Source organism: Mauremys reevesii, linkage group 12 (genome assembly GCF_016161935.1).
Source record: "Mauremys reevesii isolate NIE-2019 linkage group 12, ASM1616193v1, whole genome shotgun sequence".
Lineage (NCBI taxonomy): Eukaryota > Metazoa > Chordata > Testudines > Geoemydidae > Mauremys > Mauremys reevesii.
Genome location: NC_052634.1, coordinates 3,872,762 through 3,890,985, shown reverse-complemented (window position 1 = coordinate 3,890,985; position 18,224 = coordinate 3,872,762). Strand labels below are relative to the sequence as shown.

The 18,224-nt window shown below is 46.5% G+C and overlaps 1 protein-coding gene across 6 annotated transcripts in view; it reads right to left on the bottom strand.

Annotated features, from left to right (window-relative positions):
- The window catches only part of ZBTB16 (zinc finger and BTB domain containing 16), a 166,299-nt gene extending 151,521 nt beyond the window's left edge, over positions 1 to 14,778 (bottom strand). For 2 of the 6 annotated variants that reach the window (XM_039496733.1, XM_039496739.1), the window contains exons 1-2: positions 14,620 to 14,778; positions 10,636 to 11,954 (exon numbers count right to left, since the gene is read on the bottom strand). In XM_039496733.1, coding sequence (XP_039352667.1) covers positions 10,636 to 11,882 — 1,247 coding nt within the window. In that variant the 5' untranslated portion in view covers positions 11,883 to 11,954; positions 14,620 to 14,778. The other 4 variants (XM_039496738.1, XM_039496737.1, XM_039496734.1 and 1 more) reach the window with 4 other exon arrangements.
- Positions 14,779 to 18,224: the final 3,446 nt, after the last annotated feature.

Here is an 18,224-nt window from a genome sequence, read left to right as displayed (position 1 = left end):
ATTTACTTCATAGTAAAATAAACGCTCAGGGAGATACCACTGTTCTTTAAATAGCACTCTCAAAGGTCTGCAAACATAAGGGCACAGCTATCAAGGGCCCATTCCTATAGGAACTCTGGTACCTAACTTTAGCAGTTTATTTGTTCTCTTTCAGACCTTACTGGGCAAGTAATGGAAACAGATTGGTGCTTTTCCCCCTGCCCCACACTCATTCAATTTCTGACTCCCTTATAGGTCAAACAAGCAGGAGCTCTGCTGATCACACCTTTGTGTTTTATGAAGTCCTACAGAGAGAGAGATTTATAGCTGCAAATTTAATTTTTTCTTTAACTGAAGACAATTACATGCAAGCCACCCCCAAAAATACACAAGAAACAAACAAACCTTTCTACCTCACCACTCCTTTCTTATCAATACCGACAAAAAGGCCAACATAAAACTTTGGCAACTGTGGAAGTTAATTCAAGGCTTGGCAGGAAAAAAATATCTTAACTGTTTTTTTTATTACAACTGTTGTTTAACAAGGTACCTGCTTTCTGCCATCAGGTACTTTGTACATCTTTGTATCACCCTTAAATAGCTTCTCCTCCCCGCCTGCCCCCGCCTCTTCCCCAGCAGTTTATCTTTGTATATTGGAGAAACTGGTGTTTAGCTATACACGAGGAACAGATTACTTGATAAACAGACCACAGGGTTATCAGTTGAACTGATATATACAGATAAAACAGCAAATCTCCTATGCTAACATAGGTATGAATGCAATGCATCTTATATTTACCCTCAATAGATACATTTAGGCCAAACTTGCATTTTATCACTTGTTTTAAACAAACAGATATATTTTTCAGAAGTATAAATTTCACACACATTTGGTTAATCAAATGTGCCAAAACCCAACTACATTAAAAGGGGCAATAAAAATTCAACTAAAATAGTGGGACAAATTATGGTTGAATAGCTTAAAAAAAAAAAAGTCAGTTAACACTACAGTGAAAATGACATAGATTACACTACACTCCATCCACAATACAAAGGCTGGACCCAACAGACAAGACAGCGAGCTTCAGTCTACAACCCTGCTCACATAAATAGTTCTATTGAAGCCCATACTACTTGATTCCTAGCCAGTCCTCAGATACCATGATAATGGGTACCTTAAAAATGCCCTAAGAGAGAGAACTACTATCCAGTCTGGATAAAGATGTTGAATGTTCCATAATTATTCTTAGCACAAAAGAACAGACTCCACTATTGAACTGAAACTGCTTCATATACGAAGGTAAATGTAGAAGTTTAAAAGTATTGAACATTTGTATAGAAGTATCCTAGCCCTGTGGTGATCATTTCTATTTTTACCCATATAACATACTTTGTCTCCTCCTGTGTATGTTTATATACGTAGACACACATCCCTCTTTATGTTTGTTGTTTCAGTTAGTTGTAAAACTATTTTACTTGTTGTCTGAGTTTATTTTACAACTGTTAACCTTTTCATAAATAAAAACAAATACATTTCTGACAAGAAAATAAGTCTTTGTTTTGTATTTAATCATCTAACTAAACTCAGACAGTTAAAAAGGAATCACTGGATCCTAAATGATTGCCTTAGTTAAAAGGCCTAGGTTGGATTGTTTTCTCTCTAAAACAGAAAAACTTTTTAGTCAACTATAAATAAAAAAAAAATACCATGCAGTGTCAATAATTTTGTCTGTATTTATTGAAAGTCAGTAACCAAAATAGTAGTTCTCTGCTAAAATAAAACTGCAATGTTTTGTCAGCACTCTTGTGTGCAAGTTCCCTATTACTCGGCTGTGTGGTTTATTCGAACTATGCGATACCTACCTGGAAAGCGTTTAAAAAAAAAAAAAAAAAAAGTGCCCACAAGGCCCTGGAGAACAGGTTAGTGAGGGAAAGCTTCAGATAATATAATCTTGCTTTCCCTAGTATTCTAATTTTTAGCTTTGTGGCTGCTGTGCAGGAGAAATATTTGCATTGTTTTAAAAATGTAAGTTTGTCTGATTATAAGGATTTTTTTTAAAAACCCTACACAGCTTCAAACTATTGCAGTGACGACTGAAAAACAAGTTGTTCAGTCTTATAATCAATGTGCATACACACTAGTAGGGCCTTTTGTGCTTTATTAGAAGAGAAAGAAATGTTGGAGGAGTTGGGACAGGCATTCAAAGCCAACCTTAGATCTTTTGACGGTGACTTGCATGCTAAGGTGAGGGAGTGACCAATGCCAAACGAAGAATTAAACCTACCATAAAGCACTTAGCTGCCTCACACCAGACCAGGGGAAAAAATTGTAAGAAGAATGACACAATCCAGGACTACCCAGAATGAAAGAATGAATGGAATAGGCTAATTTACACAGGAAGTGAGCACTTACCAGACCCTTCATCCTAACACACAAAACCCTCTGCCATATCTGGAAGCAATTACATCCAGTTAACATGATCTGCCTGCCACTAAAATTAACTGCAAAACAGAAATATTTTTCACTTTTGCAATGGGAGATGCCATGGCCCCGTGTTTGGCTGCCGGGAAATATTTAGTAATTACTCATTTAAAGTCTCTCTTGAAGCTGTCAAGGGGGTGGGGTGGGGTGGAGGGGAGAGAAGAGTAGGAGTAAAATTGTTGCTAATTATGAACTAAAAGGAAAATGCAGATCACTTTACTATATACAAGGAACACATTATACACACACAGTGAACAGTGTAACTAATGGGGTGTGTATCAAACACACGCAGATAAGGTTGCTCATATACTTGGTCAAAAGTTTAAGGTTTCCAAAGTTATTTTAGGGCATTCTGCCACATTTCCAAGCAAGGAGGAACAATCCATTTATGACATCACCCACGAAATACCAAATATCTGCAGCCCATTTTCCCATACAATCAATGAGTTGTCTTTCACCAAATATTAGTTTACTGTTCAACTTAAGAGCTATAAATATGCAGTAAATCTTACTGACCTTTTCCTAAAGGCAATGAAACAAGAACACTTTGGAAAACAAAATGCCTTCCTAACTGGATGATATTTGGTTTAAAACTCAGGGCTCCGACTCTGAAGTCAGCAGAGCTCTGCACAGACATAGGGATTGCCCAGATGGTGAGTGAGCAAGCAAGCAAACAATGTTGGAAAGGTGAAAGTGCTGTCTAGGCACTTATAACATCCTCATCCATTAATGTGGAGTCATCTTTGTTGTACCTTCAGATTTTGTCTTAAACAAGGTAAAAAAAAATTGTAAGAGCATAGCAAAAAAAAAACAAAAAACCAAACACCAAAAATTATTTTTCCAATCAAAATATTTGTATTTACTCTACTGAGACACTTTATTGTAACAGTACCATTTAGAGACTAATTAGTCTCTAAGAACTTTTTTGTTGAGAAAAAATTGACTACTTTGCTGGCAGCATTACTTAGGTTACATTCTCACACACACAAGCATATCTGTATCCTAAACTACAAGGGGATTTAATTTTGCAAGGAAAGAACAATGGTATTTCTCTGGGAAAATTACAAAAACCTCCTACCAGGAATTGGGGAAATATTGCTGTTCCCGGCAAGATGAATTTTAGATTTCTGCTTTCAAGAGGCATCCATCCCCGACACCACTAAAGAAAGCAGAGAGCGATGCCTGATTGATTGAACAAAATAGTACACTTAAAAAGAACTCTTCCCTCTTCACGCTATGTTCTCTGTATGGAAATGGTTAAGTCCCCCCCCCCACACACACACACACTGAATAAATCAAAAGTTCAAGGCTGCAACATACCACAATGTATTCCCTCTTTACATATGACAAGAGCCAGAGAAAGCCTGAAATCCCAAGCATCCTGAGCGGGGTCTCCGCTGGCGCTCACAGGTTACATGATCAGGGTCAGAGCTGTGGACCTTAACTGCAACATTCATTTCCTGAACGGGGCAAGTTCTCTTACCCATAAAGCTAATAAGAACTTCCTCGCATGGCAAGCTCAAACTGACAGAGCCACTTGTCAGTGACCACGCAGTAGGAGAATGCTGGTTTCTATTAACATGTTATGATGCCAGGTGCCACTAATAAGGTCCATCAGCAAGGAACAAGAGCCTGCTAAGTTGTCTTTCAAACTCTGGAAATAATCAGTGTCCGAGTTTGGGCGGGGGGGGAGAGGAAGGGGAATTGTTTTGATTCAGATTGCTGCAAAGTTTACCGACACGTATTGCTGACTGCTTAAAATAAAAAAAATTACACAAACAAAAGAAAACCACCACGACTACTGTATTAGGCTACCAAATTAACACTAATAACATCTCACAAAGCACTTGGGATCTGATTTATCACATTTATTACTTTAATGGTATACTGCATCTGTTTCTCGCTGTGACACGTTGCACGGTGCCAGTGGGTCTAATGGCATTAATATTACAATAGTCAGCTAATCCACTCAAAAGATAAATGGAGGTGAGCCTGGCAAAGAGCAAGCCAAAAAATCAGCTATACTTCCCTATCCAGCTGCTTAAGATATGCTACACACTTACTGTCGCAGCTCCATAGTCAGAAAAAAAAAATCAACAAGTTTAGTGGCATTAAAATTGCCAGGCATTAGAAATTGTATGTACATTCGTAGCCAGCATTGTGGTTTTTCCCCCTTACAAAAGCATTTTAGAGTATTATTAATGATTGTACTGTGGTGGCACCCAGGAACCCCTGTCATAGACCAGCGTCCCATGGTGGTGGGTGCAGTACAAACACAGAACAGACAGTCCCTGCCCCAAAGAGCTTCCACTCTAACTATTTCATCATTAAACACATTGGGGTGAGTCTATCCCCGCCACGACTGCAAAAATCAATGAGTTCTACAAAAGGTAAGTTGGGCTACTGTGTATTGTTAGAAATACAGATTCACTGACTATTTATATATGTGATATCCCAAAGCTTCTATAAAAATTTACACTAAGGTCGCTCCGCTGCAAACGACTTCCCCCAAATTTGCAGCATCTGTAGAAACTGCACCCCAAAATGAGCTTTGGCAAAGGGAGCATGCATATAAAAAGAAATAGGTTGTGCACTGTAGCTACATCTCCTGCACCATATTCTGGGACGCCAGAACGGATTCCACGCTACAACTGGACACACATCACAAAGGAGGTGACCAGTCAATTGCCCTGGCACATTCCCAACTCTCATTCATGGTACCACTGGTTTTAAACAGCAGTTGCTATTCAGCAAATGATTTGAAGGGGCATCAGGCCTTAAGTGCCTCAAGTCAGGTATCCAAAACCAGTAAATAATTTTGAAAATTTGGATTTAAGCATTTTACGTGGGGAATAGAACTCATGAATCCAGACTCTGCAGCCGTCTGTCCCAACCACTAAGCAACTCTGCCCCAGTTATGGAACCATTAATTTATATAGTTGGTGTAAAATATGGCACGGATTGCCATTCAATCCTTGCTTGTTAAAGAGAACTGCCTTGCATCCAAGGATCTCCACGTTACACAACACTGTGCATAAAATACAGCCAAATTGTATATTAAAGTAGCTCTCAAGATCCCAATCAGGATCAAGGAGCTGTTTCTTTGGGCATCAAATAAATAAGCCCTGACCCTCTAAATATTTATACCAGAGTAGTCCCATTGAACCCAATGCAACTACTGATGGGTGTAAGGGTTAAGCACATTCTTAAGTGTTTGCAAAACTGTGGACACAGAGAGGGAAACAGTCCCTGAACTGAAAAGCATACAATCCAACAACATAGGATGGGTGGAAGAGAATACCTTACAAGTAATTAAGTTTATGGATCTTATCTTGCACCTGTAGTTTGTTCCACTGTTTAAAGAAATCCAATTTTAAATAAAATTAAAAACCACCATAAGTATCAGCAAGTTTAAATATTTTGACTTCATGATAGAAACAAACTGAAGTTCAATTTAGTATAATAGCAATTTTCAAAGTTCAGGAGTGATTTTTCCAATACAAAAAGGTTGTTGAAACATAGCTTTTTTTCCTGCAATTAGAAGCTGCAATCAATACCAACATTAGATTAAGTTTGAACTTCACTGGACCTAGAAGGAAATCTTTTATTTAAAAAAAAAGAATAAAGTTGCAAACTCAATACACAATTAGTCAGAATCATAAGCTCAGTAAAGAAAATATGGATTTTAAAACAGCCTAGATGTTCTAAACAAAAATTCAGCTGGGAGTCCAAACCCTGAACAGATCATTGTGATGATTCTGCTTCCAGAAGGACAGAATTAACTCTTCTTTATTAATAAATTGTATTATAAAATGGCATCATCAGATGACAACTCTGTCAAGAAAGGAAAGATGGTTGTGTCACTACGCCACTAGATAGGAATTAAATCCAGATGTCCTGGGTCCCAAAGTATGTCGGGCTCTCCGTATGACCTCAGACAAGTCACAATGTCAGTGCCTCAGTTTCCCTTGGGTAAAAGTGGAACTAAGAACGTTTCCTTTCTCCCACCCTCTCTCTGACGTGTTTAGACTGTAAGCTCCTCAGCATGGGGACTATCCCTTATTAGATGCTTGGCTCTAGGCTGGGACCTCAAGACACTATCACAGTACAGATACATAGTGACTAGCCAAAAGGAATTCTATTGATTGCCCGCTTTAGCCACTTGCACATCCTTATACTAACGAAAAGTTGTAGGAAACACACAATGGAGAGGAAAATAATAAATCTATTTCAGCTGAACACTACAGAATATGGGGACCTATTGGTTCCCTGATATGTTCTTGATAATACTAGGGTAAACCAGTAGCACTTCTACTGTGGTTTTGACACAACTATGGTCTACTGTAGGCATCTGCATCCTTCAAAAAAAATAGTTCTACCCACACAGAAGTTACTGTTTCCAAATGTAATTGTCCCAGCCTTGCATATTCAATTGCTTCCTTGACCGCCTTAAAGACCATCAGTCTTGGTTCACAAACACAGCATGGGCAAATGGAAATATTCACTAACCAAGTCAGTGCAGACGACCTCTTTATGTTTGAGCTGAGGTTCTGTATACCCAATCTGCAGAAAGGGTGGGAAGAAACAAAAGAAGCCATTGACATTTAGTTGTAGCTTACATCTGGGCTAAAAATGAACCTGCTGGTACCTCACAAAGTTCACTTCAGGTTTAAAACATAAAAAATGTACAGCTGCTGCAAAGCAGCTTGGCAACTAAACAACCACACTGCAGCAACTTCAGCATGGCCAAGACATTCTAAACATTCTTATCAAGGCTCAGACTGGTCATCCTAGAAAAGAGACGACTGAAGAGGGATACGATGGAGGTCTATAAAATCATTAATGGTGTGGAGAAAGTGAAGAGGGAAGTGATACAGCCCCTTCACATAACACAAGAAGTAGGCATCACCCAATGAAATGAATAGGCTGCAGGTTTAAAAACAAACAAAGCCAAGTCCTTCTTCATACAACTGCAGTCAATCTGTGGAACTTGTTGCCGGGGATGATGTGAAGGTCAAAAGTGTAACTGGGTTCAAAAAACAATTAGATAAATTCATGGAGCACAGGCCCATCAATGGCTATTAGCCAAGATGGTCAGGGATGCAACCCCAAGCTCTGGGTGTCCCTAAGACTCCAATTGCCAGAAGCTAAAAGACTGGAAGACAGGAGATTGATCCCTCAATTGCCTGGTTCTGTTCATTCCCTCTGAACCATCTGACACACTGGCCACTGCTGGAAGACAAGATACTGGGCTAGATGGACCACAGGTCTGACCCAGTGTGGCCGTTCTTATCAGTTTAAAAATTGGCTTACATGGATTTAGCTTGCATTGGTAAATTTACTGACAAGCTAAAGACACACAAACCAAGTTTGAATCAAGTTAAAAGTGTCCACGCAGGGTTTGGCATTGGTTAAACTCAATCTGTTTAAAAAATACACTTAGTTAAACTAGTGCAAAATTTGTGAAAAGGTCAGAACTATGACCTTATTACAGTACAAAAGATATTGAAGTGCATTATAAGTATCAGATCATTTAAACTAAAATTACAATTGCAGCTACAGAAACAAGTACATCTCACGATGCAGAAACCTGGCTTAAAATGTTTGTCCTCTCATTCAAAACATTTAGTCATTCACAATGAGTCTCCTAATCATGGGTGTGAATTAGGGAGGTTCTAACCTCCCAATGAGACTCAGCAACGATGGAAGATTATTGATCAACAATGGGAACTCTAGAGCAGATTCGGCATTGAAGTTCTCAATTTAATCTCTGCCAAGCTGACCTCTCAGAGAGAGTTTCTAAAATAGTTTCTGTGGTACGTGCAGGAGCATCAATTGTTATTCTTTGTACTTCAGAAAGGAGAAAGGAAGACATTTAAGAACATGGCAGATAGCCATGTTCAAATTCTCTCCAGCCATGCACTGCAGCTGCTTTTCAATGACATTTAGCCTGCATCACTTTATAGTAAGCACATCAGCCCAGATCCTCAAGTGGTGTAAGTCAGTATAGCTCTAGCTCCAATTTACACCAGCTCAGGCCCTGGCCCAATGTGTATTTAAAAAAAAAATTACACAAACTCTAATGGATTTTATCCATGTTCTAGAATGACAATGCAGGAAGTTGCTGTTTACATACCATCAGAGTAAACAAAAAAGAAATCTGTTTTGCCAATGGGGGTTGCTGGCATGCTACTATCACCTATTTGTTTAAATAGAGCTGGCATAACAATGTGCACACACAGTCACAAACTACACTAAGATGCCATCTGAAGAGTTGGACAAACCCATGTGAGGGTGAAAATCCGAGTTAAGGCTGCCAGGCTGTACTTAAAATGTAACAAGTTGAACAGGCAATTGATGTTCTGAGGCCCTTCATGAGCTAAAGATAATCCTCAATCATTTATGGATGGCACAACAAGAGTTCAGAGCAGAGTGGTTTTTCTACAACACACACAGGCGAGGAAACAAACAGCCAGAGCCTCGTGTGTATATTATGTACATTAAAACTAATTAAACGTGTTGGTTCATTCAAATACTGGAAGATGCTCAGTCTGAATACTTCAGAAAGGCTCCTAGGAATTCTAGCGTCATCCATGATTTGAATTCTACTAACAGGAGATCAGATTGTCATGTACTTTTGTCACCCCCACAGAACAGAGGGGCCGCAACATGGCGCTCTCTCTCTCTCTCACACACACACACACGCACAAAAATGCTGACATGTCAGTAGAAATATACAAATGTCTGCACGAGGATCGAGCAGTCCTTCGCAAGGCTGTTCATTCAGTTCCTACTCCTGTGATATTAGCACATCCAAATGCAGGAACAAGTTAGGGTTCCTGCTCTTACAGCTTAGGACAGGAAAATCAGAGCCCTGACCCCACAAGCTGATGCTCACCTGCAGACCTTACACCCACAATGAGCCCTACCAGCCAACAGAGCACTGTGCAAGCACAGGGGTCCTTCTGTCTGTGCAGATCAGCCTGCATGATCGGCTCCAACAGACCCATTAAAGGCTATATTCTGATCTCCTTTACAGTAGTGTAAACCTAGAGAAATGCTACTGACAAACAAACAAACAACAAAAAACCAACCAACCAACGGAGTCCGGTGGCACCTTAAAGACCAACAGATTTATTTAGGCATAAGCTTTCATGGGTAAAAGCCATTTCTTCAGATACCCACGAAAGCTTATGCCTAAATAAATCTGTTAGTCTTTAAGGTGCCACCAGACTCCTTGTTGTTTTTGTGGATACAGACTAACACGGCTACCCGCTGATACTTGGCACTGACAGTATAGTTACTCTGGACGTTCTCTTGGTTCAAACTCTGATCACTATGACACCAAAGTCATCATCTGACACTTGTTTAAGAAGCAAGAAGGTAAGTATTTCATACGCAGTTACTCAATGGGGAGCGGCATCATGAGATTGAGAGTTTTCTCTCTGCCTTCTGGATTGATATAGAGTGTAAAATTAACAGAGTCGCTGGAGCACGATGTGAGAATCCAACATGCCTCATCCCAATGTTAAAAAAAAAAAAAAACCAATTACAGCACATACCTAGCCCTGGCATCTGAATGCATGTTAGGACATGGAGCAAGAAAAGGACAGACTATTGCCTGAGCTGAGTGCCATCCTCTTTTCAACCCAAAGAAGGACGTGCACATCTTATGGAACAGGTAATAAGATATAGATTATTTCATATTTGGGTTGCGGGCTCAAATCTGGCCTGGTAGTGACCATAGCTCATTGTCTTGGCTAAGTAAGTTGGTGTGGCTCAGAGTAGTTCTCCACAGACAAGGGTCTCCATCATAATCCTCTCCCCGGACACCCCCCTCTCATTTAGTTTGCAACTTGTTAATGCTTTACCCAGTTGAGAATGCAGTAAATTCACACATGTGCAAAGGGCCAGCAAGAGGCCTATGCACCACTAAGGTCCCACTTCTTGATGTCTTGAGCAGGAACTGAAGAGTGATGCACAGGCTTCGTGAGAGCCCTATGCACAGGAGTGAATTACCCCAGATGGAATTCATTTTCCTCTACTGGGGTCAAAGCAGCCAGCACTAAATTCAACTGAACAAAAATACAAAACAAGCTGATTGTGACACGAACCATCAAATGTTAGGAAAGATGTGCTGCCACATCAAGACTAAACGAGCGCAGAGGACTTACCTGTGTTGTTCCACCGTCTCGTTGTCCGGCAGTTCTGCCCCACAAACACTGCACTGTTCACCGATGGCTCGGTTTTCAGTTTTCATGCCAGCTGCCAATTCACCCAGCTTACTGAACAGCTCCCTTTGAATAAAGCCTTGAGGCAGAAGCCCCCCATAAGCACTGAAGTCCATGGACACGGCAAGAGCTGGTTGCATGTGAAGAGCCGATGTCATGGAGGATGGCATGCTGAGCATCGAGTCCGTTTTGTGATTTGGTAGCACTGAATATATACTCAGGTGTTTCTCACTTTGAGAAATCGAGTGCTCTGGTCCGACTGACACTCCTTGGCCCAACTCGAGGGGCTGCTCTGCATTCTCATCCCGGGCATAATGAAGTTCACGGGCACTTGTGATAACACTGCTACGCGTGGGAGTACCAGGGCCTTCCTTGCTTTTGTCATCTGACTTGTCCCCTCCAGACGTGCTGGACTCTGCCGTCCTTGGGCTTTCATGGCTAGACGCCTCCTCCACTTGCATCACTTCTGTTTTTACTTCAGAGAGACTGGGGTGGCGGCTGCTCGCGGAGTGCAAGTCCTCGGAGGCGTTCTGCTGTAGAGCCCCTTGCAATAACGACTGCCCAATGGTCATCAAACTATCCACGGCGGCCTTCGTGGGGCTCATCGCGGAGAGTCCAAATGAAGTCGAGACAGATGGGCTCTGTTCCACCATTGCCCCCGTTAAACTCTGACTGGCCATGTTGGCATAACTACTCTCTTCACTGGAATGCTTGGAGATGAATAGGTTTTTGATGTACCTCGATTTCCTATCCTCCTCCTCTTCAGTGCCACCATCCGTCATGTTGACTTCTGTATCATTCTCATCAGAAGCCTGAATGGTCTCCAGGATCTTCAGACACTGTTCTTCCAGATATTCTATTTCTAGGATCTCGGCTGCGTAAAGAAGGTCATCCAAGTCTTCAACTTTAGCCTGGAGGGTGGCCGTGTAAGCGTATTCCAGTATCTGCTGAAAAGTCTTTGGTGAAAGAAAGTCCAGGGTATAATGCTGACTGTTGCGGTGGAACAGGATTTCAAACATTTTACTAGTGCAAGCCAACACTGTCCTGTGAGCATGGAACTCCTGATTGTCCACCATGATGACTACATCGCACAGAGTCCCTGCGAGGCGCATTTGGTTGGCTTTCTGCAGGAGCCCCGTGGGGTGGCTGGGGTTCTGGAGCTGTATCAGACCCATTTTAGTCAAATCCATAGTGCGCCTGAGATTTAGTCATTAGGGTGTCTTTCTCTGCTCAATCCGGGACTAGCTTTAGGTGCCCGTTGTCTGTGAAAACAAAATAGAGAAGGGGGGAAATAAAGGGGGAAAAGGCGTTTTAGTTTAGGATTCTGGCAGTAAGTTGCATACAAAGTTTCTACAACTAACTTCTGGAGCCTGGAAACTGTGGCAGTAAAAGCTCCAAAAACATCATAAACCAACTTCCTTTTACAAGGGCTGAAAGGCACCGAGGGGACATGGGGAGGGTCGCTGGGTTCCAAGCTGCAGCACTCCTTGGCCTTGCACAGTCAAGCTCGCCTGGGTGATAAACCGGGTCACCCTCCAGGCACCTTTGTGACATGGAGACAATGAAACCTGAGGGAATGGGGGGGACCTCTGGTTGTTGGAAGCTGAAGGAGGTGTGTGTCCAGACTTCTCCTCAGCCCCCAAAGAAATCACAGCCACCCTCCTTAAACCAGCAAACCAGCAAATCCACCCCCACTGCCTGTCAGCCCCAAGCCCCTCCAACACAGAGAGTCCTGCCCACACCTGGTACCCCGCAGGCCTCTCCCCTAAAGACACTCACAGGCCCTCCACACAAGGGGCCACCTCGTGCCCCCAGGAAAGGGGGGGATCTGTGCTCCCCTGGGCCCCACCCCGCTGCCCCCTCGTGCCCCCCGGGAAAGGGGGGGGATCTGTGCCCTGGGGACTCGCCCCCTCCCCCGCACGCTTGCTGCCCGGCCCCCACCGGGCGTAAAGCAGGAGGGGTCCCGCCGGGCGGACACCCCGCTCCGCCCCTGGACCCCGGGCCGCCCTAGCCCGACGCGGGCAACGAGCGGGGACGGGGGAGCTGCTCGAGGGGGACCCCGAGGCACCCCTCAGATCGGTCCCCTCCTGGAGCCACCCCCCCAATCGGCTCCCCTCCTCCGGGTCTGACCCCCCCCCAACCCAGCTCCAGAGACACCCCCAGGCTCAGCCTTCGGGCGAGACCCCCAAACCCTCCGAAGGGGGGCTCCCGCCCCCAAACCCAGCCTCGGGGGCCCCAGCCGCCCCCTGCACCTCGCCGCGGGCAGCAACATGCTGGATCGGGGAAGGGACGGGAAAGCAGCCAAGCTTCGCCCCCAACCCGGCGCTAGGGCTGGGGCTTCAGCATCCGAGCCGCCGCTGTCCGCCCTTCCGTAGCCCTGGGGAGAGGCACCTCGCCGAGAACAAAGCTGCCAGGGGCGAGCTGGAAGGGTTAATGAGTGAACTATTAAAATCCTTTATCAGCTCCGCGTTGGGGCTGCTTAGACCAAGTTTCAGCAGCGTGTGTTGGTCCTCTCCCCTCCCCCGCCGCAAGCACCCCCCCCCAGCACCCCAACAGGACACCTACCCCCTCCGGGACCCACACATCCACCAACCCAAATCACGGGGAAACCAGCCGCATCTGTTTTAGTTATTGGGCAGAGGAGGGAGCCCAGCTCCGCACTTTGGAGCCAATGAAAATCACCGCTTCTATCGCACAAGATAATCACCAGTCCCCCCCGCCGCCCCTCCTCGGGTCGCTTTCAACAAACTTCAGCCACCGCAATCGAATAAATAAATAAAATAACCCGACAGCGTCTGAAATCCACCCGAACCCACCGCCTGCGCGGAATGGTCGAACCGCGGAACTAGCGCCAACTTCCTCGCGCAGAGGAAGAAAGGGGAACATTGGGATGCAAAATATTGTAATTCTCGCAAAAGCTGCTTCCACACTCACTCGACTCTCGGGGAACCTGGGGGGGGGGGTATTTGTCTCAGCTAAACAGCACTTGGCCAGATCTAATCCAGATCCAATGCAAAGCAGCCTGAATTACATGCAGCAACACCACCATGGACGGAGCCTGTCCGTGGAACTGTCACGTAGGGCCGGGGAGCAAAGCAAGCTCGATTGTGGGGTGTAACACGCCGGCTCGGCTCTTTATCCTGCTCGCTCCCAACTTGGCCAGCGACCGCCAGGGATAGAGATTCGCACCCGGCGAAGGAAGTTTTGAGCTGGACAATTAAAAGGCAGACCCCGCTGTATTTACAAGGCATCAAATATTCATCAGGTGCAAAGGCTGGAAGGAACCCAGCCGGGGGGGGGGGGGGTTATTTGTAGATTGCACAAAGGCGTTTTCCTTACAACACCGGGCACCAAACATTTTCTGTCTGAAATTGCATCTTTCCAAGCAAACGAGGCTGAAGGGACAGAAAAGCGAAGGTGCCGGCTCGACCCCAACCTTCCCGACACGCTATTTGCAAAACTAAAATAATAATAATAAAAAAGAGGAAAATCGCTTCCCCAACCCTCCCGTTAACCCTCCCCAGCCCAGAAACGAGCTTTTTCGCTCTGAAACCATCACAGGGCTCCACCTCCCCACGCACCAAATAAACAAGGAGGGGAAGTCACATTTTTCTCCCGCGAGCCCTTCAGAATGCATATTAGCCAGAACATCACAACAATTGCTTCTCATCTTCCTGCCAGCTCCCTCCCGCACCCCGAAGCGTCCCCAGCCCTCCCTCTTCCCTTGCAAGCACCCCGCTCCCTCAGTGTCCAGTTCACCATCACCCCCAATTTCCCAGAGGGAGAGCCGGCTAGGTGCAGAACTGACAGGCGAGACAATTTATCTCCTTGCAGCTCTCTCCCCGTGCATCCATGCACGAGCAAACACAACCCGCCCCCCCTCCAGAGCCCCCAGCAAGTTCCTGCAAGCCGCCCGCGGGCACTCACTGTCTAGTGCATGGCAGGAGGCTGCCGGCAGCCGGGCGGGCTTGGCGCTGGAACTGTTGCTTGTTATTAAAGCAGCAGCAGCATAATCCGGCAGTTCGCAGTACCCGCTCTCATCCTCTCCAACTCCTCTCTGCTTTAAGGTTAGCAAATCAACACCGCGCTGACTGACGTGCCGGCTTGCGCCTCGCGTCAGGACCGCTCCCACCCCAGCGAAGCCCGGCCCGGGCACCATCTTTACTGCTGGCACGGGGCTCGTGCCCACACCGCCGTCCCAACCCCGGCTCCCGCCCCCCGCCCCTAGCTTCCAGCCAGAGCCTGCTCCCCGCACGCACCGCGGAGCCAAGCTGGTCTTTGCCGGCCCCCCTCGCTGCTGAGGGAGCCTCCACCCTGCCAGGGGGGCTGGGGGAGAGCCTGGAGGGGGGAACCCCCACCCGGGGGGAGCTCCGCGTGTCTCGGGGTTATTCAGGGGCCCCGCCAGAGAAGCTGCTCCAAGGAGTGAAACTTTCACCCCTCGGGGAGCTGGAGTTGGAGCAGAAGCGGGTGCCATCCTCCCGTTTCTGCAGCACTGCGGGGTTGGGGTTTTTTTGCTAACCTGTTCCTACTCCTGCTTGGGAAAGGAGGAGATGAAACAGTGCCTACCCCTTGCTCCCCACATCCCACACGCCCCCCACTCAGACTTGATCTCCTCGGTCAGCAGTGCTGATGGGGTGTGTGTGTGTGTGATTTTCGGGTCTCTCTGGAACCCTGTGTTAGGACTGAGTCCGCGACTCGTGCAATGCAGCTGTTGCTTTCCAAGGCTGGAGCGGACTGTTCTCACGCGCATTGCGGAGACAGGACGCTCCGGGTTTAACCGCATTCTGTGCGTTAACTACACCTTGCAGAGTTAATGAGACGCGTTTTGTTAGGCTGGGCACCCGTTCCCCATACTGGTGCGAAAGGCGACGGAAACCGGGCTCAGAGTGGGAAGCCACAGAAAGCGCCGGGTCCTTGTCCTCGGGAATCGCACCAGGGCGATCCGTGTGGCAGGACCAAGCCAGAGCTCTGTGCCGGCCGGATTAGGCGCCAGATTAGGAGAACGCAGATGGGAACCGCTTCCCCGGAGCATCCCTCCTTCGCCAGTCCCTTGAACCGCCCCTCCCAAGCCAGCCGCGTTAGGGACAAGGGGTTCAAGCGTCTCCTGGCAGCTGGTCCTGCCCAGAGCTGGGGAGATGCAAGCGGGGCGGGGGGTGTCTATCGTAGCGCTGCTGGGGAGGTCGCGTCTCGGTGTGCTCCGCCGGGCAGATCGGTCCCCAGGTCCCGGGCAGAGGCGTGCCAGCCAGCGGGAGATGGGGGGGGGGAGGCTCGGCTCCTGCCCCATCCCGAAGGAAGTCACCGAAAAGTTGCATGGGGGGGAGGAAGGGAGCGGGGCTTGCTCCTGCCGCTTGGCTGTGGAGATCGGCAGGAGGGGATGGGGAGGGAAGGGGGAAGCGGATCCCGAGGGCTGCTGGACAGCGCTTGGCTCCGCTGGCCTCTGCCAACAACAAACATGGAGGAGCAGGAGGCTGCCTTTGGGAATCAATGAACCGGAGCCAATGCCTCCACTCCGGCTTTAGAGCAGCTCCGAGGGCGCACCTGCTGCACCCTCCCGCCAGCGCCTGTGCTGGAGGAGCGGGGGGTCCCGGAGCAGCGTGTGGACAGGTGCCCTGCGGAGCGCAGCGCTCCCAGAACAAGTATCTCCCGGGCGGTGGATGGGGGTGGGCAGGATGGCTTTAGGACACGAGTGCCCAGAGAGAGAGAGCCGTTCACACACCCCAGCGCATTGCACGAAGCGTGGCTCGGAGGCCGGGCGCTGGAGCGGTTGTTTGGACACACCAGAGCTCCCACCCGCTCACTTTTAATCCTGCCACTGGGTATATCACCTAGCGGCTGCTGAATGTTAATCCCCGGCCGCAAACGCAGCTCCTAGGTTGGACACCTGCCACACTGTCTCCTCTCCCCCCCGCACGCCTGACAGCCAACTCCTCCCTGCTCCTCTCATCCAGCCCCACCTCGCCCCTGCCCAGCAGCGGAAATCAAACTGCGGGTCTTTGCAAACCAACTCCCGCTGCCTCGTTAAGTGCGTGAGCCAAGAAGCCATAACACAATCATAAGGAGCCGGGTTTAAATTAATTAATGCGCGCGCAGCGCTCACCCACTGCAAGACACCGAGTAGCACCAACTTTAACGCACAGGATTCGAGGTTGCGTTTTGTCTTTCACACTCACACCCCTACCTCCGCACCCAGTAACACACCCGAAAGCTGGGGATGCGGTGGGAGCAGCAGCGACAGGATTAAACCCCCAGCGTGTTAATAATGAAATCATTAATGTGAAAAGGTGCCTAACAAGCAGGCGGATATAATTGACAGCGCTACAGCCAAGTTTTAAAAGATACATATTAAACTTGCTGAACTTCTAATGTGACAACTGCATTGAGGCGAACGATAAGGCTGACTTGTCATTCAGTCCTCGGCGGCTTGCCTTGCCTCGCAATGACTTTAACTCGCTGCAGACTCACCCTAGGAAGGAGCCTATCTTCCCAAACGGAGAAATACACAATTAACCCCCGATCCTAATCTTCAATTAATCCTCAAACCAGAGAAGGCCACTTGAAACAATAGAAAGCCAGAATAGTCCCCAAGATTCCTTATGCAAGAAATCTCCCTTGCTTAATAAACTCTGCGCTTTGAAAGCTCAGCCCCTTGCTAGCAAGTGGTAAAGGGAGATTGAAGCCTGAATTTGAGAGAAGGAGAAGGTAACAAAGAGAAACCCATGGGCTTGGTGCCAAATTTTGTCTGGAAACTGTTTCGGTTAGAGTTTAATGTCGGCTTGATATGGGTGATTTTGCCCGGATAAAGACACTAACCCCAAACAAGCACCCTTTATAGGAACGGCAGGTTCTTGTGACACAAGAATAGCAGTAAAGGGTCCTGTGGCACCTTGCAGACTAACACACGTATTGGAGCATGAGCTTTCGTGGGTGAAGTCTGGGGCAAAGATTTACTACCGCAGCCTCTAAAAAAGAAAGGATTTAAAAAATCCAGAGAGATGGACAGACTCTGGGTTACTCCAAACTTCCTGTTTACAAAGCTACTGTTGGAGTGGAGATACTGGAATGGTGCAATTCATAAACTCCAACCTACTTATGTGCCAAAGTTCAACACATTTTAAAAGCCAGGTCTCCTATAACAGGGGAGAGTGAATGAAATAAATGAGATGTTAGGTTTCCGGGGGACATCAAAATATTAATCTGTAATGGGAATGCTAGAAAGACTTTCCCTTCTCCCTTTGTATGGTGCACATAATGTAGGACCCAATATTGTCAGCTAAAATAGCAAATAAGAATGGTATTAGTACAAAGATACCCTGAGGGGTAAAGCAGTGTTAATGTAATCTAAAGAGAATGTTATAGAGAAGTGTGTTTATAATTATAATGGGATTTAATGTACTTTGGGACCAGATGATAGCAGTCGTTTAACAAGAACAGCCTAATAACAGAGGCCCCATAATGAAGGAGACAGCACAGAGGGTTATTAGGTAAGTATTACAGTGTGGCATTCACAGTAGCATAGTTAAAGATAAGGCATC